Source organism: Salvelinus namaycush, unplaced genomic scaffold, assembly GCF_016432855.1.
Source record: "Salvelinus namaycush isolate Seneca unplaced genomic scaffold, SaNama_1.0 Scaffold372, whole genome shotgun sequence".
NCBI classification, from domain to species: Eukaryota; Metazoa; Chordata; class Actinopteri; order Salmoniformes; family Salmonidae; genus Salvelinus; species Salvelinus namaycush.
The window spans coordinates 27,501-53,792 of record NW_024060697.1 but is presented as its reverse complement, the minus strand read 5'-3'; the positions used below and the strand labels follow the sequence as shown (position 1 = coordinate 53,792).

General features: G+C 45.9%; 1 protein-coding gene across 1 annotated transcript in view; it reads left to right on the top strand.

The window, feature by feature from the left end:
- The window catches only part of ulk4 (unc-51 like kinase 4), a 123,306-nt gene that overhangs the window by 90,788 nt on the left and 6,226 nt on the right, over window positions 1-26,292 (top strand). Inside the window, exons 33-34 of the mRNA XM_038985751.1 lie at window positions 12,977-13,143; window positions 22,559-22,651. Of these exons, the coding sequence (XP_038841679.1) occupies window positions 12,977-13,143; window positions 22,559-22,651 (260 nt within the window). The remainder of the gene's footprint in view (window positions 1-12,976; window positions 13,144-22,558; window positions 22,652-26,292) is intronic.

The following is a 26,292-nucleotide window of genomic DNA, read 5'->3' as shown; positions in this document are numbered from 1 at the left end:
GTGAGAATGCCCCAAAAAATGAGGTCCCAGACGCCACTCAAAGATTGTCAATGTCCCACAGTCGCTGGACTGGTGGCATCTCAAACACTTGGGGTCAAAATGTGGATATATTTTTGTCATTTGAGTAATGGAGGCGGTGCAAAACTTTGAACTGAATGAGCCCATGCCTTATGCAAAATGATGAGGTGTGGATACGCCCAATACTATGTTGCCACATGTCATCAGGCTTGTCACCCATGTCTTGCTCCCATGCAGAGTTTGTATTTGCCAAGGAAGGCGGATTAATATTCTGTATTATGTGGTATAATCTGGAGATTCAGATACGGGTTAAGATCTAAGCACCTCTCGACTGGACACTATGAGGGCTCGAGTGGAAAGGGAAATGTTCTTTAGCAAAGCTGTGAGTTTGCAGGTACCTAAAAAAGTGGGTATTGGGAATATTATTATCAGTATCGAATGAGACTAATGTGTTGTCAACAAATAGGTCACAAAAAAACACCAGACCATTCCTATGCCAGAACTGGAATGCCGTGTCAATCTGTGATGCTGGGAAGAGATGATTAGATGTTAATGGAGAGAAGCAACTTACTTGTTTAAGGCTAAAGTGATTACGGAATTGGGACCAGATTTTAAGGAATTTCTTGACAATGGGATTGAAAACATGGGTGCCAAGGTTCATGGGCATTGGGGAGCACAGGAGCGAAACAGGAGAAGTTGGAAGGCTTGACTGTAACTCCATGATGACGCAAGTTTTACCGTCCTTATTTTCAAATGTAGAAACCCAATAAACACATTTTATATATATTTGCTGACCAGTAGTAGTGTAAAAAATTGGGAAGGCCCAGTCCGCCTGCGGGCTTAGGTCTCTCTAGATATACCTTTCTCATTTGTGGATTTGACTTATTCCAAATGAAGTTGGAAATGCAGCTGTCCAGTTGTTTGAACATCAACTTTGGCAGAAAAATGGGAATAATTTGTAATAAGTACAAAAACCTAGGTGGTACAGTCATGTTAACAGAATTCTTGCGACCTGCTAATGAAATGGGAAGAGACGACCACCTTATGAAATCCTGCTTAGAGCGATCCAGGAGTGTTTTGAAGTTGTTTCAACAGAGCCTTTAATGAGTGTGACCTTTAATCCCAAATAAGTAAAGACCTGATGCTCCACCTTAAACGGGAAATTGGCATACCCAAATCCTTCTGCTAACTGATTATTGGGGAGGAGCAGACTTGTTAGGTTTAACTTTTAGCCAGATAATGTCCAAAACCTTGTAGCATGTCCAAGAGATAGGGTATAGACTCCACAGGGTTAGAGATGTATAAAAGAAGATTGTCTGCATATAAGGACACCTTGTGAGTTATGTCGCCCCTTAATATTCCCTTAATCCTCTCCTCCGCACGCAGGCCGATAGCAAGAGGCTCACTAGCCATATCAAATAGGAAAGGGGATAAACAACAACCCTGCCTGGCCCCCCTGTGGAGAGGGAAGTAGTTGGAGGTAACATTGTTGGTGCGAACAGAAGCCACTGGGAATCTTAATCCAGGAAAGGAATGACGGGCCAAACCCAAATCTCTCTGTACTGTAAATAGATATTCCCACTCAACCCGGTTGAAAGCCTTATCATCAGGAGAGATGACGACCTCTGGCTGTTGAGTGGACAGAATAGAGAACGTTAAATAGCTGGCGCATAATATAGAAAGATTGCCTACCTGAGATAAATCCGGTTTGGGCAGAGTCACTGTCTCTAAACGGCAATACCTTAGTGAGAATTTTATAATCACAGCACAAGAGGCTTATAGGGTGGTATGAGCCACAGTCTAGGGGATTCTTGTCCTTTTTAAGCAAAGCCAAAATAGTCGCTTGGGTAAGTGTTTGGGGCAGTTTCTGATTAGAAAGGATGTCATTGTACATTGAGCTGAGGATAGGGGATAGTTTTGAGGAGGTTTATAAAATTCAATAGGGAAGCCATCAGGCCCAGGAGCTTTACCGCTCTGCATGGACTGGATTGCCAGAGTAGCTTCCTCATCACTTATTTAGGCATCCCATGTTAGTTTGTTCATCAGAATTGAGACAGGGGGTGTCCAGAGTGTCTAGAAATGCATGTATACGAGATGTGTCAGGAAGTTCTCTGACGAGTAAAGCGCAGAGTAGAGTTGCTTAAATTGGTTGTTGATGTCTTTGGGATTGGTAGAAGTTAAATCAGCTGCAACACAGATTTCAGGTCTGGTGCTGTTAGCAGCGGATTGTTGAAGCTGGTGAGATAACAACTTGCCAGCTTTCTCTCCTTGTTCATAAAATGCCTGCCTAGACTTAAACAGAAGCTGCTCCATTTGTTTAGTGGAAAGCTTGTCAAATTCCAATTTGGTGTAGCAGTCTCTATATCTGTTGTCCACATCTAGAATGAGTTGAGATGGCTCCAATAAGCGTTTAGTGTGCTGTTGTCATACTCTGTGTATGAAATGATTTGCCCTTAGATAAGGTTTTATCGATACTACCATGTTAAAGTGAACCTCAGTAGAGCTCTATCCAGAGCCAGCATAATGTAGTTTACACATAGGGAAGGGATTCTGGAGCGAATCACCTCAGTTCTCTAATGTATCTTTCTTATGCAATATGCATATTTGAAGGAGGTATATGTTCTGCTACTGACCCCACCCCCACCCCCCGTGGCCAACCCCATCCACTTGGGATGCCTTAAAATCAATAAAACACAGTATAATTCAACAATTGTATAAATGTAACCCTCGATTGAACATGCTAATAAGCCAGAAGACAGACACATTTCTGGCTAACGCTTGGTAATTAATACCTGCAGGGTTCGCTTGGCTGTACAACCTGCCCGTGCCAGCAGCCACTAAGCACCAAGAGGGCCAACCAGTCTAATAGTAAAGAATAATACACGTGATCCTTTTGGGAGTACAAACGTGTAACGTTAGGTATTAAACATGCTCACAGTATACTGGTAGGGTATCCTATTAAGGCATGGAAATAGAGATACCTTAGTGGCTAAACTTATGTAGTGACTAGGCTAATTAGTATCGCGCCACCTAGCACCGAGCACCGAGGCCTCCAGCCGCAGCTAGTTGGTAAAAGCCAATTGTGCCATGTACTGTAAATAAAATACTATTCAAACTACATTGTCCTTGTCAGAACATGTCACCATATACATACCATCATTGTTCATAACATTAAGTTACTGGAAGAATAATTGTCCTTTTTGGCAACAGGGTGGAGGCACGATTCTAATCAAGAGATGAGTTCACTAGTTGGTCCTTGTGTAAGGTCAGGGGCAGAGTACAAGACTAAAATGGCTAGTTAGTCGTATGCCACCTGTCCTCCTGTTGATGTAGGTTGGGTTCACGAATGTCTTCTGCTCGCCGGAGGGAGTAGTGATCTTCAGCACCTCTGGGTAGAGAATGCCAAACTTGGTGTCCCGACAGCAATGTAGGAGCCCCCTCATCTTGTTGAAGGCCGACCTGTTCTTCATGACTGCCGCCGTGTAGTTTGCGGATCTTCTGGCTGTCATGGGTGATAGGAGCCGGAGGACATCCTCTTTCTCTTGAAAGTAGTGGAATTTGGCTATGATGGGTCTGGGCGGCTCCCCATTCTTCGGTGCGGACTGTAAGCTTCTGTGTTCACGGTCATGGGTAGGGGCGTAATCGAGGCCTAGGATTTCCTGAAGCAGTTTAGCTATGAACAGGGTAGGCCGCAATCCGCCTACGGTCTCGAGTCCCTCTCTCATGCCGAAAATGTGACCGTTCCCCCGGCGCTGTCTGTTCTCGAGGTCCTCGACCTTGGAAGTAAGTTTGACGACATCTGATGATAGCCGGATGACTTGCTCTTCCAGTGTCACCACTTTGTCAGAGTAAGTATTTGCGTCGCCCTCCAGGCTATTCAGACGGGTGTCCTGTTTTGCCAAGTCTTCTTTAACGGAGTCGATCTTTGTGTTGACCTCGGTGGCGAGGGTGGCTATTTGTGCAGATAGGTCAGTGGATAGTGACTCCACCTGAGCCAGCACAGTCTGTTCAGACTTAGTGATATCCTCCATTACCTTGGCTTGGTCGGGGGGGTCAGAGTCCGTGTCAGTGTCCGCTGAGCCCGATGCTTTAGTAGAGGCCTGCTCTTTTGTGACTCGTGGCCGTTGTTGTTTCGACATTTCACGATGAAAAGGACAAAAATGTAAAGAAAAAAAATCAGGTTTGACTCCTAATAAAATGTTACTAAATTAACACGGTAGGGGAGGTGTTCCTGAAATATTAATAGTAAATTGTTCGCCCTTGTCACGACTTCCGCCGAAGTCGGTTCCTCTCCTTGTTCGGGCGGCGTTCGGCAGTCGACGTCACCGGTCTTCTAGCCATCGCCGATCCACCTTTCATTTTCCATTTTCCATTGTTTTGTCTTGTTTTCCCACACACCTGGTTTACATTCCCTCATTACGTGACGTGTACATAACCCTCTGTTCCCCCCATGTCTGTGTGTGGAATTGTTTGTTGTAAAGTGTTTGTGCATTTCTAACTGGTTTGCGACAGGTTATTTTAACCCGTATTTTGTTGTTTCTGGGTGCAGTTTGTTTTGCCTAAATAAACTGCTCCGGTTGTTACCTATGTCTGCTCTCCAGCGCCTGACTTCCCTGCAGCCAGTTACGCACCTCTTACAGCCCTGGACAGGAGCACCGAGAAAACGCGTCTTCACATGTTGCTGCTCACCAGCGCCCCCTCGCAAGTCACTGCTTTAATGTTAGCAGAAAACAACAGGGTGTTTTCCAGGGTCACTCCAAGGTTCTTTGCACTCTGGGAGGGTGACACCGTGGAGATGTCAACCGTGATGGAGAGGTATTGGAGCGGGCAGGCCTTCCCCGGGAGGAAGAGCAGCACAGTCTTGTCAAGGTTAAGCTTGAGGTGTTGGGCTGACATCCAAGCTAAGATGTCTGCCAGGCATGTAGAGATGCGTGCCGCCACCTGGGTGTCAGACGGGGGGGAAGGAGAAGAGTAGTTGAGTGTCATCTGCATAGCAATGATAGGAGAGACCATGTGAGGATATGATGGAGCTGAGTGTAGACTGGCAGAGAGATGCTGCTAACAGATGATGCTACTTAATCATGGATACTTCATCTTCTACTTAATCATGGATATGTAGATTATTCAATAAACACACGTTGCTATACATGGGTACAGTAAAATAGAGGAAGAGGAAGATGGCAGTGTGTGAGCTTTTAATTTATTAGGTGAGTGGGAGGATTATCAGTACAGAATGAACCTTTGTTTTGGCTCCACTTATACTGACTGAATGCTTCTGCTGCATAGTGACAATGTTGAATGGTTACTCATTATATTACTGTGGAGCAGCACAACATGTACCACCTGCTCAGTGGAGAATGTATTCAGAATGCTATGGAAATGGGTTAGCTGTTAGCTACGGGAGAGTCAACTCTGTGGTGTGGTGGAGTTTTGCAGGTGTGTCAAACGGTTCGTACCTCTGTTTGTGTCAGTAACTGTATTTTGTCTGCATGTTGCATCATGCTGGAGCACGGGGCTGGGGCCCTGTGAATTATAGGTGTGAGTGTCAGAAAGCTTTCAGGTCCCTGGCTGTAATTGCTACCTAGCAGAACAGGAAAGAGGAAACCCCTCAGTCTGTCAACAAAAGCCCCACTCCCCGCCCCCCACCTCCCCCTGTCAACCAATAGGAATACCACTTCCACTCCGGGGCTCGACGTTCGTCCTTCAAAATAGGGGGCGACTTCCTCTCTTTCCTCCTTTACCCTTCTCATTACAGGGGGGTCACTTGCGAGTGACTTTATGAAGTCAGCATCATTATGCACCAATCAGGTCTTTTTTTGAGGAATGTGTTGACCCAGCACTAAATATAACCCTGGTAATTAGAGCTATCTCTAGCAGCTCTCCTCTCTCTGTCTCCGTCTCTGGCTGTGCTAGTGGCCCACTCCAGATCAGGCTCACGAAAACGCAGGCAGGGGAAAACTGGTGTAATTGGCTTCTTTTAAGAGAGAGAGAGAGACCGAGAGACTGAGGGAGAGTGGACGAACGCGGCAGGGCCGGTTGTGTGTGTGAGAGAGAGACAGCCGGTGAGTGGATGAGATGAGTTTTCTAATTGGCCAGTGTGGAGATAAGGGACCCCTGGGAGTGCTGTGTAGTGCCGTGCGGAGCCAAGCACGAGGAAGTAGAGTAGCAGCACAACAGCCAGTCTGCTTGTTGTGTTTTAATACACTGAGTGTCTTTCCATGACAGACTGACCAGGTGAAAGCTATGATCCCTTATTGATGCCACTTGTTAAATCCATTTGAGTCAGTGTAGATGAAGGGAAGGACATGGGTTAAAGAAGGATTTTTAAGTCTTGAGTCAATTGAGACATGGATTGTGTATGTGCGCCATTCAGAGGGTGAATGGGCAAGACAAAATATTTAAGTGCCTTTGAATGGAGTATGGTAGTAGTTGCCAGGCGCACCGGTTTGAGTTTGTAAAGAACTACAAAGCTGCAGGGTTTTTCATGCTCAACAGTTTCCCATGTGTATCAAGAATGGTCCACCACCCAAAGGACATCCAGCCAACTTGACAACTGTGGGAAGCATTGGAGTCAACATGGGCCAGCATCCCTGTGAAACGCTTTCAACACCTTGTAGAGTCCATGCCCCGACGAATTGAGGCTATTCTGAGGGCAAAAGAGGGTGCAACTCAATATTAGGAAGGTGTTCCTAATGTTTTATACACTCTGTGTATATTGTATACAGTGCACAAAGTATCTGTTTCTCTGAGGGGTTTATTCAGACCTACAGTCAAGTATCTGTTTCTCTGAGGGGTTTATTCAGACCTACAGTCAAGTATCTGTTTCTCTGAGGGGTTTATTCAGACCTACAGTCAAGTATCTGTTTCTCTGAGGGGTTTATTCAGACCTACAGTCAAGTATCTGTTTCTCTGAGGGGTTTATTCAGACCTACAGTCAAGTATCTGTTTCTCTGAGGGGTTTATTCAGACCTACAGTCAAGTATCTGTTTCTCTGAGGGGTTTATTCAGACCTACAGTCAAGTATCTGTTTCTCTGAGGGGTTTATTCAGACCTACAGTCAAGTATCTGTTTCTCTGAGGGGTTTATTCAGACCTACAGTCAAGTATCTGTTTCTCTGAGGGGTTTATTCAGACCTACAGTCAAGTATCTGTTTCTCTGATGGGTTTATTCAGACCTACAGTCAAGTATCTGTTTCTCTGAGGGGTTTATTCAGACCTACAGTCAAGTATCTGTTTCTCTGAGGGGTTTATTCAGACCTACAGTCAAGTATCTGTTTCTCTGAGGGGTTTATTCAGACCTACAGTCAAGTATCTGTTTCTCTGAGGGGTTTATTCAGACCTACAGTCAAGTATCTGTTTCTCTGAGGGGTTTATTCAGACCTACACTCAAGTATCTGTTTCTCTGAGGGGTTTATTCAGACCTACAGTCAAGTATCTGTTTCTCTGAGAGGTTTATTCAGACCTACAGTCAAGTATCTGTTTCTCTGAGGGGTTTATTCAGACCTACAGTCAAGTATCTGTTTCTCTGAGGGGTTTATTCAGACCTACAGTCAAGTATCTGTTTCTCTGAGGGGTTTATTCAGACCTACAGTCAAGTATCTGTTTCTCTGAGGGGTTTATTCAGACCTACAGTCAAGTATCTGTTTCTCTGAGGGGTTTATTCAGACCTACAGTCAAGTATCTGTTTCTCTGAGGGGTTTATTCAGACCTACAGTCAAGTATCTGTTTCTCTGAGGGGTTTATTCAGACCTACAGTCAAGTATCTGTTTCTCTGAGGGGTTTATTCAGACCTACAGTCAAGTATATGTTTCTCTGAGGGGTTTATTCAGACCTACAGTCAAGTATCTGTTTCTCTGAGGGGTTTATTCAGACCTACAGTCAAGTATATGTTTCTCTGAGGGGTTTATTCAGACCTACAGTCAAGTATCTGTTTCCCTGAGGGGTTTATTCAGACCTACAGTCAAGTATCTGTTTCTCTGAGGGGTTTATTCAGACCTACAGTCAAGTATCTGTTTCTCTGAGGGGTTTATTCAGACCTACAGTCAAGTATCTGTTTCTCTGAGGGGTTTATTCAGACCTACAGTCAAGTATCTGTTTCTCTGAGGGGTTTATTCAGACCTACAGTCAAGTATCTGTTTCTCTGAGGGGTTTATTCAGACCTACAGTCAAGTATCTGTTTCTCTGAGGGGTTTATTCAGACCTACAGTCAAGTATCTGTTTCTCTGAGGGGTTTATTCAGACCTACAGTCAAGTATCTGTTTCTCTGAGGGGTTTATTCAGACCTACAGTCAAGTATCTGTTTCTCTGAGAGGTTTATTCAGACCTACAGTCAAGTATCTGTTTCTCTGAGGGGTTTATTCAGACCTACAGTCAAGTATCTGTTTCTCTGAGGGGTTTATTCAGACCTACAGTCAAGTATCTGTTTCTCTGAGGGGTTTATTCAGACCTACAGTCAAGTATCTGTTTCTCTGAGGGGTTTATTCAGACCTACAGTCAAGTATCTGTTTCTCTGAGGGGTTTATTCAGACCTACAGTCAAGTATCTGTTTCTCTGAGGGGTTTATTCAGACCTACAGTCAAGTATCTGTTTCTCTGAGGGGTTTATTCAGACCTACAGTCAAGTATCTGTTTCCCTGAGGGGTTTATTCAGACCTACAGTCAAGTATCTGTTTCTCTGAGGGGTTTATTCAGACCTACAGTCAAGTATCTGTTTCTCTGAGGGGTTTATTCAGACCTACAGTCATTTAATTGTCGCGAGCCATTCATCCTATTACGTTTCACTATGGCAACTGAAGCTTTCTGTTGAGATCTGGATAGCTGAACTGTAAAGGACAATGTCCCGCCTGTCTGCTTTTCTGCCTGGTGTTTAGGCCATTCACCACAGTAATTATATTGTCCGCGGCATAATGCAAGGCATTGTGGAGATATTTCTGAGTTATCTTCAGAAATGCAGAGTGAGAGAAAGAGAGAGAGAGAGAGAGAGAGAGAAAAACAGAAACACTGACAAATGTCTCCTTCCAAAAAGCCTGGAGTGGTAAACACAGATAAACAGTCTTGCTGCCTCAGGTCACCACACAGTCAAAACACAACACTTCCAGAAGAACCTTGTCGTTCATGGAGAGGCTTGAATATAGCCACACACACACACTTGTACTCTACCCACACAGGCCTTTTCCAGCGAGCCATTCATTCTCTAGTACGGCCTTTGTGTGTTTCTCAGCAGGCAGGCAGATAGACAGACAGACAAACCGATAGACAGGCAGGCAGGCAGAAGGGTTGTTGTCAGGTACTCTCATTAGCATGGTTATAACCCCTCCCATTTCCAGGTAAAAGACACTCTTAAAGGCCTCCCGAGTGGCTCAGCGGTCTAAGGCACTGCATCGCAGACCCAGATTTGATCCCAGGCTGTGTCTCAGCCGGCTGCGACCGGGAGACCGATGAGGCGGCTCACAATTGGCCCAGCGTCGTCCGGGTTAGGGGAGGGTTTGGCCGGCCGGGATGTCCTTGTCCCATCGCTGTCTAGCGACTCCTGTGGCGGGCCGGGTGGAGTGCACCCGGCCCGCCACAGGAGAATTGGGAAACGAGACCCGTAACATATCTCATGCAAATCACAACAGTGAAAAGGAACAGTGACAACTAAAAGAAATCCACAGACAACCTAAACCTACCATCAAACACTTTAGGTTTATTGTCAAACACACTAATGGGTGGGGTGTGGGGTGTGGGGTGGGGTGGGGTGTGGGAAATGGGGTAATGGGGTGTGGGAAAATGGGGCTGAGCTGGACCCAAGGAAAGAAATCATAAATATCCCAAAACCCCTAAGCTAGACTTACTGGGTAAAGAACAGCTAGCTAACTAACCAATAAAATACAGTGGGTGGTCCGCCCAGTTCTAACTAGGGTATTTATTCGCCCAAGGGCGACTTGGCTGGTTATCCCCTTTTCCCACCAACCAACCAACAATAATACACAACAGCAGTACATACTCACATGATAACAGACAATGTGAGATGTATCCGCACAAACAAACTAAACTGTGGGGTATGAAAGAATATGTGGTCTTCAGCAAATCGAGAGGGAGAGAGAGAGAGAGAGACACTGGGAAAACTACTGACTGGGTTTTTAAACCAAGGGAAAAGGGATGTGATTGGGTAAGGGAAACAGGAGGAGGTGTGTCTTCAGATTGATGCGACTGATGACTGCCACCTGTTACTAGGACAGAGGAGAAATACAAATACCCCCCAGGATACCTGTATCTGTAACAATACGCTGACACGGTCGCCAGGTGTACGGTGTTTGCTCCGACACATTGGTGCGGTGGCTTCCGGGTTAAGCAGGCATTGTGTCAAGAAGCAGTGCGGCTTGGCGGGTCGTGTTTCGGAGGACGCATGGCTCTCGACCTTCGCCTCTCCCGAGTCCGGGAGTTGCAGCAATGGGACAAGACTGTAACTACCAATTTGATATCATATAATTGGGGTAAAAAGCAAAAATACAAAAGCAAAAAACATTCTTATTAAAGAAGAGCCTTCCTATAGGGAGAGGAGCGCTGTTGAAGACTGTTTTGTATTATTATTCATCATCAGGATATTATTCATCAGAATGGTTCACCACAGTACATTGAATATGGACGCCACTCTCACTGGCCCTCTGTCCGTCTGTATGCCTTTCTCTGTCTCCTCTCGCTCACTCTCCCCCTCTCTCTATTTCACTCTCCCCCTTCTCTCTCTCTCTTTCACTCTCTCCCTCTCTCTCTCTCTACTCCTTTCATCATTTCCTCTGAAGCAGCACTAATGCAGCCATCCTGCCGTAGCCAGTTTGTTGAGCAATCAGACAATATCTGCCCAACATTGAGTTAATTTTTCTGAGGCAAATCTATTCGGAATATATTTAAGCCTAGTTCTTTTCTGAGGATTTTTGTACCGTCCTTCACATTTTATTTATGTATAACTGGGAGTTTTTTTTGACTGCATGGTTTATTGTTGTTCGGTGATTTTTGTCAAGGTGAAATCTGCTGCTCTTTGTATTCCAGATGACACATAATGATGTATCATATTATCACTGTCATTCTCCCTTGGTAGGTGTACCTATCTATTGAAAGCCGGATGGTTCCACTGAAGACAGGTGTTTATTGTGGAGAGAGCGTTGCTCTCAGATGGCAGCACAGGGTTCGACTAGCTGCCGGGATCCGGGGTGACCGGTCAGACAGAGAAGAGCGCTCTTGAGAAACTGTCTGAAAAGGTTATTCTGTCTTTAAAGACAAAGCAGATTGTTCATACACTCTTAATATTTCAACAAGGCATGGCAAATAAAGCACTAGACAGGAGAAGGCAAAGGTTTTGTGTCAGCGGAAAGAGATGATATCTTTCTGTAGTAATTGGGATGGAGGAGAAGTATGATTTGTAACTCAGTGATATAACTGTATCATACAGAATGTCTGGAGGGGCATCCTCCATGTGCAAAAAGCACCCAGTTCGCATTTACGTTTTCTGTCATTATTAGTCTATTTTCTAGCATAATTTTGCTACCAATGGCAGCATCTTGAGGTTTATATATGATCTAATATCCTGTATAGATCATACTGGAGGAAGTAGCCCATCAGTAGGAGAGAGCTACTCTCTGTGATGTATCATAAAGGGCCTTCTCTCAAGGCCTGAAACTGGTTCATGTACTTCATCAATGGAAGAGAAGTGCAACTTCACTTTAAGTAGAGTGAGTTGTATTGAGGCCTTGTAAAACACCAGCTTGTACTTTAAAACTCTGTGTGGTGGAGCCATTGGTTCTTGGTATTTATGTCCTCTGGGACCAGCTAAAGCCTCTTGTTTGTGTTCCAAATGGCACCCTATTCCCATAGGGCTCTGGTCAAAAGTAGTGCACTATATAGGGAATATGATGCTATTTGGGACACATCCCTTGTTTGATCCTCTTCATCTTGTGTGTGTTGTGTTTTACTCAGGTCTGGTCATCCTTCATGCTGTGTGTTGTGTTTTATTCAGGTCTGGTCATCCTTCATGCTGTGTGTGTTGTGTTTTACTCAGGTCTGGTCATCCTTCATGCTGTGTGTGTTGTGTTTTATTCAGGTCTGGTCATCCTTCATGCTGTGTGTGTTGTGTTTTACTCAGGTCTGGTCATCCTTCATGCTGTGTGTGTTGTGTTTTACTCAGGTCTGGTCATCCTTCATGCTGTGTGTGTTGTGTTTTACTCAGGTCTGGTCATCCTTCATGCTGTGTGTTGTGTTTTACTCAGGTCTGGTCATCCTTCATGCTGTGTGTGTTGTGTTTTATTCAGGTCTGGTCATCCTTCATGCTGTGTGTTGTGTTTTATTCAGGTCTGGTCATCCTTCATGCTGTGTGTGTTGTGTTTTATTCAGGTCTGGTCATCCTTCATCCTTCATGCTGTGTGTGTTGTGTTTTACTCAGGTCTGGTCATCCTTCATGCTGTGTGTTGTGTTTTACTCAGGTCTGGTCATCCTTCATGCTGTGTGTGTTGTGTTTTACTCAGGTCTGGTCATCCTTCATGCTGTGTGTTGTGTTTTACTCAGGTCCGGTCATCCTTTATGCTGTGTGTGTTGTGTTTTATTCAGGTCTGGTCATCCTTCATGCTGTGTGTTGTGTTTTATTCAGGTCTGGTCATCCTTCATGCTGTGTGTGTTGTGTTTTACTCAGGTCTGGTCATCCTTCATCCTTCATGCTGTGTGTTGTATTTTATTCAGGTCTGGTCATCCTTCATGCTGTGTGTTGTGTTTTATTCAGGTCTGGTCATCCTTCATGCTGTGTGTGTTGTGTTTTATTCAGGTCTGGTCATCCTTCATGCTGTGTGTGTTGTGTTTTATTCAGGTCTGGTCATCCTTCATGCTGTGTGTTGTGTTTTACTCAGGTCTGGTCATCCTTCATGCTGTGTGTGTGTGTTGTGTTTTACTCAGGTCTGGTCATCCTTCATGCTGTGTGTGTTGTGTTTTACTCAGGTCTGGTGGAGGTGGTCTGCAGGGTCTTCAGCAAGGCAGCCATCCTGTACGTGGAGAGAGAGGAGAGGCCTGGGAGGAAGAGTAGCCATGATCTCCTGTTGTCTCTACTGGACACTCTACACAATGTACTTACCAGCACATCCAGAGTGGTGCGCATTGCACTCCAGGTATGCTAAACGTACAGTATCCAGGGCTGCACAATTACTCCACTTCACATCGGAATCATGTGCAATATCCATTTCGCAAGAGATCCATATTGCATGCAATACCTTGAAGCACCACTCAGCCGCGTGTAGCGTATGTTTTCATCGTTTATTCTGTTTGTCGTCTCTCTCCCTTTCTCTTGGGGCTGCTTCCCACACATACCAAGCCCCGCCCCCTGTCACTCAAGCCGCACAGCTACTCCTCCTTCCTGTTAGAGTCGTTCTATGTTTGCACAGCTCCTCCTCCTTCCTGTTAGAGTCGTTCTATGTTTGCACAGCTCCTCCTCCTTCCTGTTAGAGTCGTTCTATGTTTGCATGCTGCTCTGTTAGGTCATTGCATTCAACAGATCGTTTCTAACAAGAACGATGCTGCTTTTCACGTTGCGTCTTAATATAAATCATTCTATTTCTATGATTCCAACAGTTCACTCAAGGGTTTTGGTGTATATCGCATGTCAAATCTCAATATTTGGTAAGAAAATCGCAATCGCAATATTTGGTAAGAAAATCGCAATTTGATTTTTGGCCCATATCGTGCAACCCTACCTGTATCCATAATCTATTTTTGAACAGGCTGGTGAAGTGTGTGTGTGTGTGTGTGTGTGTGTGTGTGTGTGTGTGTGTGTGTGTGTGTGTGTGTGTGTGTGTGTGTGTGTGTGTGTGTGTGTGTGTGTGTGTGTGTGTGTGTGTGTGTTAGGGATCCCCATTAGTCAATACTTCTTACAAAAACAAGTAGTGATGAAGTCGATCTCTCCTCCACTTTGAGCCATGAGTGATTGACATGCATATCATTAATGTTAGCTCCCTATGTACTTTTAAGGGCCAGCCGTGCTGCCCTGTTCTGAGCCAATTGTAATTTTCCTCAGTCCCTCTTTGTGGCACCTGACCTACACGACTGAACAGTAGTCTAGGTGCGACAAATCTAGGGCCTGTAGGACCTGCCTTGTTGATAGTGCTGTTAAGAAGACAGAGCAGCACTTTATTATGGACAGACTTCTCCCCATCTTAGCTACTGTTGTATCAATATGTTTTGACCATGACAGTTTACAATCCAGGGTTACTCCAAGCAGATTAGTCACCTCAACTTGCTCAATTTCCACATTATTAATTACAAGATTTAGTTGAGGTTTAGTGAATGATTTGTCCCAAAAACAATGCTTTTAGTTTTTGAAATATTTAGGATTGACTTATTACTTGCCACCCATTCTGAAACTAACTGCAGCTCTTTGTTAAGTGTTGCAATCATTTCAGTCGCTGTGGTAGCTGACGTGTATAATGTTGCAAGTGGCATGTCATTAGTAAAGAATGAAAAAGTAAGGGGCCTAGACAGCTGCCCTGGGGAATTCCTGATTCTACGTGTATGTGCGTGTGTGCGTGCGTTGGCGGAGGGCTTGAGTGTGTGTAGGGCACTCAATGTCCACCTATCACATCTAGGTGACTCACAGTGAGGAAGTAGCTATATTTGTGGCGTACAGCAGGTCAGCCACCAGGAGGAGACTCGTCAAGGCCTGTTGACAGACGGAGTATACATCACGAGGCGATGGCTCCATCTGCTGGACGTGCCAGGTCTCGACGGGCTCTCCGGCCAGGACTAATTGGGGCTGATTGGGGATTGGTGAGTAATCAAGGGCTGATTGCTCACCAACTGTACAAGTCGCATAAAGTTGCCAGAAGGGCAGCACACAAGGAAGAGACTGGGGGAGGAAAGGACTCCCGTATAGTTGGGGACGGTACCAGAGGTAACAGGAGGAAGTTCAGTTTTTGATCCCCACAGGATACAGCAAGACCCGGAGCCCAGAAGACGGTATCCTGGAGAGGGTCTCTTGGGGGAGACCTATTCTTTTCTTTTGGACTTTTATTTTAATAAACACCTTTGAAACTGAGCTAATCCTACTCTGTCCGTGTCTGATCTGTGTAAACGTTTTGACCCAACCCCCTGGTCTGCCACAAGTGGTGGAGAATGCAGGCATTCTGATAACGTGGTCAGATCAGAGTTGACGTTTACACAGCATCAGCATGGACGAGTTGATAGCTCAGTTCATCCGGGCCCAACAAGCCCAACAGGCGTTTCAGGAACGAATGCTGGAGGAACAGTGGCTACAAAACGTCCACCTCATTGAGGAAATCAGGAAGCTACAAGGAGGAGCGTCTACTGAATCACATCCAAACAAGTTTTTAATCAAGCTAACAGAAGATGACGACATCAAAACCTACCTCAAATCAAATCAAATGTTATTTGTCACATACACATGGTTAGCAGATGTTAATGCGAGTGTAGTGAAATGCTTGTGCTTCTAGTTCCGACAATGCAGTAATAACCAACGAGTAATCTAACCTAACAATTTCACAACAACTACCTTATACACACAAGTGTAAAGGGATGAAGAATATGTACATAAAAATATATGAGTGATGGTACAGAACGGCATAGGCAAGGTGCAGTAGATGGTATAGAGTACGGTATATACATATGAGATGAGTAATGTAGGGTATGTATACCTCTGTATATTTGAACGGACAGCACTACGGGAAGGATGGCCAAGGCAGAAGTGGGCCAGTCTACTGGCCCCGTTCCTCTCTGGGAATGCCCAGAAGGCGTATTGGGACCTGAACGATAAACAGGCAGCTAACTACGATGGACTCAAACGGGAGATACTCAGCCGCTACGGGTACAGCCTGGCCCATCGGGCTCAACTATTCCACGACTGGAGGTTCGTAGCCGACGCATCCCCCCGAGCCCAGATGAGCGACCTACTGCGAGTCACCAGGGGGTGGCTCCTAACCGATGTATCCACCCTCTCCATCCTAGACAAAGTGGTCCTGGATTGCTTCCTACGGGCACTACCCCACGACATGAAGAGGGCAGCGAGTCTATGTGCGCCCCAGACCTTGGAGGGCTTCCTGGAAGCAGTGGAGACGCATCAGAACACTCAGGCCCTGCTGAGTGGAAGCCGGGCCGAGTCGGCGACCTGTTCGAGGAGTCGGAAGGACAGACCCACTGCTGTGTACCCCGAACCGACAGTCGGCAGGGCCAAGAGACCGCAAACCTGTGGAGAGACGGCTGGGGTAGGGCCGACCCGCCACCGACGACCCCAGGTAGATGGAGACCAAAGAAGGTGTTTTGAGTGTGGCGCCCGGGGGCACACTGCCTGGAATTGCCCGGCTCGAGAGGACTCGATGCCATCAGCAAGCCCCGGAGGCGAGGTGGGTCACGCAGTGAACTGCGTCACCTCCTGTTGGGCACACCACGAATCAACTGCACCCATGGTCCCGGTGAAGGTTGACGGACACGACACGGAAGCTCTATTAGACTCCGGAAATATGGTTACCCTCGTAACCACGAGCCTGCTGAACCAGGATACTGAACGTGGTAGGGAGATGTCTATTTCCTGTGTTCACGGGGACACAAAGCGGTATCCAACCGTATGAGCCAACATCGTGACGACACAAGGGAACTGCCAGATGATGGTGGGTGCAATAACAGAGTTGCGGGTACCTCTCCTACTGGGACAAGATTGTCCGCTGTCCGCGGCTCTGTGGGGGAACAAGCTGGGGAAGAAGGTACGAGCTGAGCGAAGACGAGAGCGAGGACGACCTATCGCCTGTGCGGCCCGGAAGCAAACGGTTGATCAACCTGTATCTACGCGTCCGGAGTCGGAGTGGGTGCCGGAACCCGACCCGCCTAGGGAACCACGGGAGGAAGAGCCCAGACTCCCCCTCCTCGATTTCCAGGGGCCAGTCGAGACACCCCCTTGGGGCCAACTGAGGGGACAATTCGGGACAGCCCAGTGGGAGGATCCTAACTTGAAAGCCGCCGCAGCCCAAGTGATAGCGGTGGATGGACAGCTACGTCCGGGGGTGAGTGACTGGCGATACCCCCATTTCCAAATCAAGAATAACCTTTTGTATCAGGTGTCGCGCCAACAGGGGGAACTTCAAGAGGTATTGTTGCTGCCCCGACGGTACGTGGGAACCGTTCTTCAGCTGGCCCACCTGTTGGGGGTGCACCTGGGAATGGAGGAGACCCGGGAACGGATCGCCGCCCGGTTCCACTGGCCCGGGATGAGGAGGGCCGTGGAAAATGACTGTCGCAGCTGCCCGGAGTGTCAAATGACTGCCGGACCTCCGTCTTCCACCCGCAGACGGATGGGCTCATTGAGCGGTTCAATAAAATGCTCAAACAAATGCTGCGGAAGGTCATCGTGCAGGACGGGAAGAACTGGGACCAGCTACTACACCACCTAATGTTCTCAATTTGAGAAGTACCCCAGTCCTCCACTGGGTTTTCCCCTTTCGAACTCCTCTACGGGAGGAGGCCAAGAGGCCTACTGGACCTCGCCAAGGAGGTGTGGGAAGCCCAACCGACCCCCTTACGCAGCGTGGTAGAGCACGTGGAGACGATGAGGGAGCGGATGACAGCCATATGGCCAGTCGTGAGGGAACATATGGAGAAGGTCCAATGCGCCCAAGCCCAGGTCTACAATCGGAGAGCCCAGCCCCGAGAATTCCAGGTGGAAGACAGGGTATTGGTCTTAATCCCCACGGCCGAAAGTAAGTTCCTGGCAACATGGCACGGGCCATACGAGGTGAGCGAGAAGCTGGGAACTGTCAATTACCGCGTACGGCAGCCGGGGAGACGGAAACCCCAACAGATTTACCACGTGTCCCTGTTGAAGAAGTGGCACGAGAGGACAGCCTTGCCGTGTTAAGCTCGAGACCCAGGATGCCAACGGTACCAGTGGTGGACCCGAACAATGAGGACCTTGACCCAGCCCAGAAGCAAGAGCTCAGGGAGCTCGTCGATCGAAACACGCCGGTGTTCTCTTTTGACCCAACCCCCTAGTCTGCCACAATTTACAGTACTAGTCAAAAGTTTGAACACACCTACTCATTCAAGGGTTTTTCTTTATTTTTACTATTTTCTACATTGTAGAATAATTGTGAAGACATCAAAACTATGAAATAACACATATGGAATCATGTAGTAACGAATAAAGTCTTAAACAAATCTAAATATATTTTAAGTTCTTCAAAGTAGCCACCCTTTGCCTTGATGACAGCTTTGCACACTCTTGGCATTCTCTCAACCAGCTTCACCTGGAATGCTTTTCCAACAGTCTTGAAGGAGTTCCCACATATGCTGAGCACTTGTTGGCTGTTTTCCTTCACTCTGCGGTCCAACTCATCCCAAACCATCTCGATTGGGTTGAGGTCGGGTGATTGTGGAGGCCAGGTCATCTGATGCAGCACTTAAAATCAAATCCAATTGTATTTGTCACATGCGCCGAATACAACAAGTGTAGACTTTACCGTGAAATGCTTACTTACAAGCCCTTAACCAACAGTGCAGTTCAAGAAGAAGATTTTTACGAAGTAGACTAAAATAAAAAGTAACACAATAAGAATAACAATAACGAGGCTATATACAGGGGGCACCGGTACCGAGTCAGTGTGCGGGGCTACAGGCTAGTTGAGGTAATCTGTACATGTAGGTGGGGGCGAAATGACTGCACAGGTAACAAGCAAACAGTGAGTGTACAAAAGGGAGGGGGGGGGTCAATGTAAATTGTCCAGTGGCGATTTTAGGAGTTGTTCAGCAGTCTTATGGCTTGGAGGTAGAAGCTGTTGAGGAGCCTTTTGGTCCTAGCAAAGCACCCCCACACCATCACACCTCATCACCGTGCTTCACAGTGTCTCTGTCTCCTTGAGTGGCCCAGCCAGAGCCCGGACTTGAACCTGATTGAACATCTCTGGAGAGACCAAAAAAATAACTGTGCAGCGACGCTCTCCTTCCTAACCTAACAGAGCTTGAGAGGATCTGCAGAGAAGAATGGGATAAACTCCCCAAATACAGTTGTACCAAGCTTGTAGCCTCATACCCAAGAAGACTTGAGGTGCTTCAACAAGTACGGAGTAAAAGGTCTGAATACTTATGTAAATGTGATATTTCCGTTTTTTTATTTTTTATAAATTTTATAAAAACCTGTTTTTGCTTCATCATTATGGGGCATTGTGTGTAGATTGAGGAGGGGAAAACAACTATTTAATGCTGTAACGTAACAAAATGTTGAAAAAGTCAAGGGCTCTGAATGCTTTCTGAATGCACTGTATTTTATATATTTGCCTCTTCTCAACTTCCAGTAGGATGAGCAGTAAGAAGCAAATATATCTCATTGAAGTTCATCTTTTAGACACTAAGGATCCACAAGGTCCCCCACCCGAGGGACACTTCATTGTCTCCCACTGGCCCTCATTAGCTTTAGTTGTCCTCTACAGAGCCTTCCTCCACTTCCTGGTATACATATTTATGCAGCCCGGACATTGGGAGAGCAGAGGAGACGAGAGGAGAGGGGAATAACATAATGGAAATCAATTCTCTCACTGGAATGAAAAAATGCAAAGCTCATTAAAAGGGCTTCTGCACAAACCAAATTCATTTAGGTAATAATGATAAGGAAGGAAGAATATGTGGCCAGTGTCGTCTTCAAGTTGTCTCGCTCTCTCTCTCTCTCTCAGATTCACTCAGAATTAATATTTTAAATGGATGAGGAAGTTAATCGAGAAAGTTCTACATGCTTCACAATTAAGCAAAAGAAGAAGAGCTGAAAAAATAGCATGGAATAATAATCACATTAACTGCAGACAGCCAATCTTCCTTCCCAAAGTTTTGTGCTGACCGAAAAACCTGCTTAAAATAAGCCAGCAGTCCCTCAGAAGGAAAGAGAGAGAGGAGAGGAGGGAGAGGACAGAGGGGAAAGGAGAGGAGGGAGAGAGAGAGAGAAAAGGAGGGAGAGGAGCGGGGGGGGGGGGGGGGGGGGGTTGAGAAACCAGAAGAGAACCAGATGGAGAGTGTGTCTTTCAGTCTAACCCAACCAACCAGCAGAATGAGTCTGGGGGGGAAACAGAAGTTTGAAAAGGACTTGTTTGGTATTATTTTTATTTGTTCTACATCTATTTCCATCCACCAAAGGGAACAGCCAGTTTGTCATAGAAATGAAATCTACATCCCAGGAGGTGCTTTTAATGACTGCTGTTAAGGCCAGTCATTTGTTTTAAAGGAGATTTGAAGATTTGAATATGTTAGTGTGAGTCTAGTGGTGCTACAGCTGTCCAACAGGACTAGTAATACTGTTCTACTGTACTAGCCTAAACAACACTGTTACAGCTGTCCAACAGGACTAGTAATACTGTTCTACTGTACTAACCTAAACAACACTGCTACAGCTGTCCAACAGGACTAGTAATACTATTCTACTGTAGTAGCCTAAACAACACTGCTACAGCTGTCCAAGAGGACTAGTAATACTATTCTACTGTACTAGCCTAAACAACACTGCTACAGCTGTCCAACAGGACTAGTAATACTATTCTACTGTACTAGCCTAAACAACACTGTTACAGCTGTCCAACAGGACTAGTAATACTATTCTACTGTACTAGCCTAAACAACACTGCTACAGCTGTCCAACAGGACTAGTAATACTATTCTACTGTACTAACCTAAACAACACTGCTACAGCTGTCCAACAGGACTAGTAATACTATTCTACTGTACTAGCCTAAACAACACTGCTACAGCTGTCCAACAGGACTAGTAATACTATTCTACTGTACTAGCCTAAACAACACTGCTACAGCTGTCCAACAGGACTAGTAATACTATTCTACTGTACTAGCCTAAACAACACTGTTACAGCTGTCCAACAGGACTAGTAATACTGTTCTACTGTACTAACCTAAACAACACTGCTACTGCTATCCAACAGGACTAGTAATACTATTCTACTGTACTAGCCTAAACAACACTGCTACAGCTGTCCAACAGGACTAGTAATACTATTCTACTGTACTAGCCTAAACAACACTGTTACAGCTGTCCAACAGGACTAGTAATACTGTTCTACTGTACTAGCCTAAACAACACTGCTACAGCTGTCCAACAGGACTAGTAATACTATTCTACTGTACTAACCTAAACAACACTGTTACAGCTGTCCAACAGGACTAGTAATACTATTCTACTGTACTAGCCTAAACAACACTGCTACAGCTGTCCAACAGGACTAGTAATACTATTCTACTGTACTAGCCTAAACAACACTGCTACAGCTGTCCAACAGGACTAGTAATACTATTCTACTGTACTAGCCTAAACAACACTGTTACAGCTGTCCAACAGGACTAGTAATACTATTCTATTGTACTAGCCTAAACAACACTGCTACAGCTGTCCAACAGGACTAGTCATACTGTTCTACTGTACTAGCCTAAACAACACTGCTACAGCTGTCTAACAGGACTAGTAATACTGTTCTACTGTACTAGCCTAAACAACACTGCTACAGCTGTCCAACAGGACTAGTAATACTATTCTACTGTACTAACCTAAACAACACTGCTACAGCTGTCCAACAGGACTAGTAATACTATTCTACTGTACTAGCCTAAACAACACTGCTACAGCTGTCCAACAGGACTAGTAATACTATTCTACTGTACTAGCCTAAACAACACTGCTACAGCTGTCCAACAGGACTAGTCATACTGTTCTACTGTACTAACCTAAACAACACTGCTACAGCTGTCCAACAGGACTAGTAATACTGTTCTACTGTACTAGCCTAAACAACACTGCTACTGCTATCCAACAGGACTAGTAATACTATTCTACTGTACTAGCCTAAACAACACTGCTACAGCTGTCCAACAGGACTAGTCATACTGTTCTACTGTACTAGCCTAAACAACACTGCTACAGCTGTCCAACAGGACTAGTAATACTGTTCTACTGTACTAGCCTAAACAACACTGCTACTGCTATCCAACAGGACTAGTAATACTATTCTACTGTACTAGCCTAAACAACACTGCTACAGCTGTCCAACAGGACTAGTCATACTGTTCTACTGTACTAGCCTAAACAACACTGCTACAGCTGTCTAACAGGACTAGTAATACTATTCTACTGTACTAGCCTAAACAACACTGCTACAGCTGTCCAACAGGACTAGTAATACTATTCTACTGTACTAGCCTAAACACACGTTTACAGCTGTCCAACAGGACTAGTCATACTGTTCTACCCAGGACAAGACTTGCACTAGGTTCATCTCAGACCTCAGACATTATTTGGCAGATGTGATGAAACCTAGCTCAACACAGTGCGTGCTGCCTGTTCGCCTGTTCGCCTGTCCGTCTGTTTGTCTGTCTGTCTCACCACCCTTCACTCATCTCTCTGTTTTACCTCTTTCCTACAGTATTGATTTCTCATTTTCTTTACTGCTGAGATGAAAACAATAACCTAGTGTTGTCAATCAACAGTTCTGATCTGAAGACAGTCAACTGATCTCTCTCTCTCTCTGTGTGCGTGCTGCTACAGGGAGCTGAGTCCCAGGGAGAGACCCAGGCTGCAGAGGAACTCCTGCTCATCAACAAACCTCTGACACAACTCACATCCCTGCTCATTCAGATGGTAAGACGTGTCTGTCTGTCTGTCTGTCTGTCTGTCTGTCTGTCTGTCTGTCTGTCTGTCTGTCTGTCTGTCTGTCTGTACCTGTCTGTACCTGTCTGTACCTGTCTGTACCTGTCTGTCTGTCTGTCTGTACCTGTCTGTCTGTCTGTACCTGTCTGTACCCGTCTGTCTGTCTGTACCCGTCTGTCTGCCTGTCAGTACTGTATGTGTGATTATTACAGTTTAAAAAACAGTAGTGTATTTATATAGGATATCCAATAATACTTATATAAGTTGATTGAAAAGTGCTGGAGCCCTCAGATCAAGGGGTTTGGAAGAGAGTGCTAGCCACTGCCAGGTAAATGCTGGTTCATCTTTGACAATATTATTCAACATGACGCAAATATGTTAGGAAAAAGTAATGATCCATTCCCAGTGTATTTTTGATGTGATTTATCCATTTCCATTCTAATTGAGTGTAGCTAGTCTTATGATAAAATATAAAATAGTCAGCTGAAATAATTCATTTGAAACAATATTAAATAACATTTTCATTGTCAGTCATGCCTTTTGACCAAGCCCCTGAAAACTTGACCTGTTGCTGATACAACATCATAAACTGAGTGGATTCTGAACGCATCATCAATAATGGACGACCCATTGTGGTTTAATGGTTTCTGCTGGTTCTGTGATATGAGAATCTATAGAAATAGATTTATGAATAATGATGACAGCGTCAGAGAAAGATGGCTCCTGCATTTTAAAATGAAGAGTTGGAGTTATTGGATAGATATTGCGTTACATACTTAATTGTATTATTAGCCCCATCATTCCACTGTGAAATAGGCTTTTTTTTTTTAAGCATTTGGGATTTTCGCCGGCCTTCGTATTTCTCAAAATTATTTCTCATTCACTGCTAACTTTGGCCTTGAGGTTAGGAGAAGGTAACTCAATTTCATAAAGTACCAGGGGCCTGAATGATTGACGACTTCCAGTGGACAAGTTGTATCTGTTGCACATGGTAGCGCCACACTCCTACACAGTACACACACATAGCAAAGCAAAGAGTACACACACACACACACACACACACACACACACACACACACACACAGAGTACACACACACAGAGTACACACACACAGAGTACACACACACAGAGTACACACACACGTACACATACACACACGTACACACACGTACACACACACACATACACACACGTACACAAACACACACACGTACACAAACACACACACGTACACACACACACACACACACACACACACACACACACACACACACACACACACACACACACACACACACACACACACACACACACACACACACACACACACACACACACACACAGAGTACACACACACCATATTGCCTCCCCCCTAGAGTACCTCTGGTTCACCATACTCTCAGTTGGTATTTCTGAGTGAGTGAACTGAGTGAACACACACACATAGGAACACTCTGCAAGCCTCCCCTCTGGCCATGTAAATCACACAGATGGCATAGGAGAACAGACCCACTGGGAGGGCCTTTTAAACGCTTTATGCCAGCACGCCCCGTGGTGCTGCATGGAGCCCACTCTGTGTTTACCCCTGGCCACAGACACGCAGACAGCCTGTACCCAGGCCCAGGCTTCATCCACCTCCACAGCCCCAGTCTCAGCCCCAGCCAAGCTGTCCCTCTGAGCCGTAGGGGAGTGACTCAATCTAGCAGCCCCCTGTCTGCCTGCCTGCCTGGCTGGCTGCACCCACCCACCCACCTCCCTCCACCACAATCACTACCACCACCACCACTCAGTACACCAGCAGCCCAGACTGCTAGCCTTGTGTCAACATATTTCTGCATAAAAACAGTGAGCTGAGAGCATGACAATGTGCCTGCCTGGAAGTCAGCGACCTGCAGTTGAACCACACTCAACCTCTGTCTGAACAGGCTTCTGTTTGACTGGGGCTTTGTTTGTGTTTGTGTAAATTAATACATTTGTTATGGGGAGGGGGAGTATGTTGTGTCATTATGGGGGGGGGGGGGGGGGGGCTGAACAGAGTGTGTCACAACAGGGTCTGAAACACAAACCTGCTCTCGGTGACCTCCACTTGTGGTCTGTCACAAACAGATTGCACACTAAAAACAGCCATGACTTGGAAGGAGACAACCAAACCTCTGATCAGTGTTATACTGCTGATATAACCCTGCCTCTTTTTACAGCGATAGCAAAGGATTTTATGGGAATTTATGCAAATACATACAATTTAGCATGAGCTCCCAAACTCTGATATGCAATTTTACAGTGGCTGTAAATTAACATTTGCTCCGCATAATGAAGAATGTTTATGAATAAATCTAGCCCTTCACCAGCACAGTTCATCAAGAAGACGTATGTGTTTTGAGGCAGAGAGAGGCCTTATTGAGCACATGTTAAATGCAGACTTCAACAACACAGGCAGGTGTCCTAGTAAATACACCTCAGGATCCCTCTCAATGTTACTTACTGACAAAGAACTGGAGTATGGCTGGGAGAGTTTGGGTGTGTTTGCGTCTGTGTGTGCGTGTGCGTGTGTGCATGTGTGAGTGAGTGAGTAAATGAATACATTTGTTGAGGGGAGGGGAAGTATGTTATGTCATGATGGGAGCAGTACTCTGAGGGCAGCAGCAGCACTCTGAGGGCAGCATTAGAGGGCAGCACTGCCACACGTCAGTCCACTAGTTGCTCCCCTCTCCTCTTTCAGCCCACTTTAATAGCTTTGATTTCATGCATTGGATTCATTGCATGTTATTTCTTATCCTTCTTTAGATGCATCTACTACCACTGTTGAGTAAACAGGATATTGATGTAAAGCCTGCTGAGCAGGTGTTAACTCTTGTCTATTTTGACTTGGTATTGGCATCTGAACAATACTATCAGCACAAGACTGCACAGTGAGACTAAAGAGCCTTTCAGTGGTGGGTTTGGCTTGCGCAGGGAGTTTAGAATGCCGGGCCTTTTGGGATAGACCTGGGGGCGGGCTCTTTCTGGATCATTGTTTGGGATTTCGGCATTCGGCTTGTGCTGAGCGGCGGCCGGCGTACAAAAGAGGGGCAGGATTAGGCCCTCTCTGCGCCCCTGGCCCCTTAGCCCCATGGGACTGAGGCTGAGTGGAAGAGGGCAGCAACGGATCAGCGGTGAAAGGAGCCTAAACCCCCAGTGATTACGCCCCTAGCTTTTAGCTTTTACTGAAATAGAGGACTGGCTGGGGACTGGAGGGAGAAGCCCTGAGCTGAGCTCAGTTTCATTACTAGGTCACAGTGGTGTGATGGGTTCCTATAGAAGGTCCATTGCTTATAACCCAAAGTGTCTCTCACTCGCTGATGAAGCTTCAAAGCCCCCTACCCTAGCACCCTAGCCCCTTAGCCTCTTAGCCTAGCCCACTAGCCTAGCTCCCTAGCCTAGCCCGCTAGTATAGCTCCCTAGCCTAGCCTCCTAGCCTAGCTCCCTAGTCTAACCCCCTAGCCTCTAATGTCCACAGCAGGCACACATCAGGTTAGGGCCACTATACCTAACCTAGCTCCCTAGCCTCCTAGCCTCTAATGTTCACAGCAGGCACTCTTATCAGGACAGGACCACTATACCTAGCCCGCTAGTATAGCTCCCTAGCCTAGCC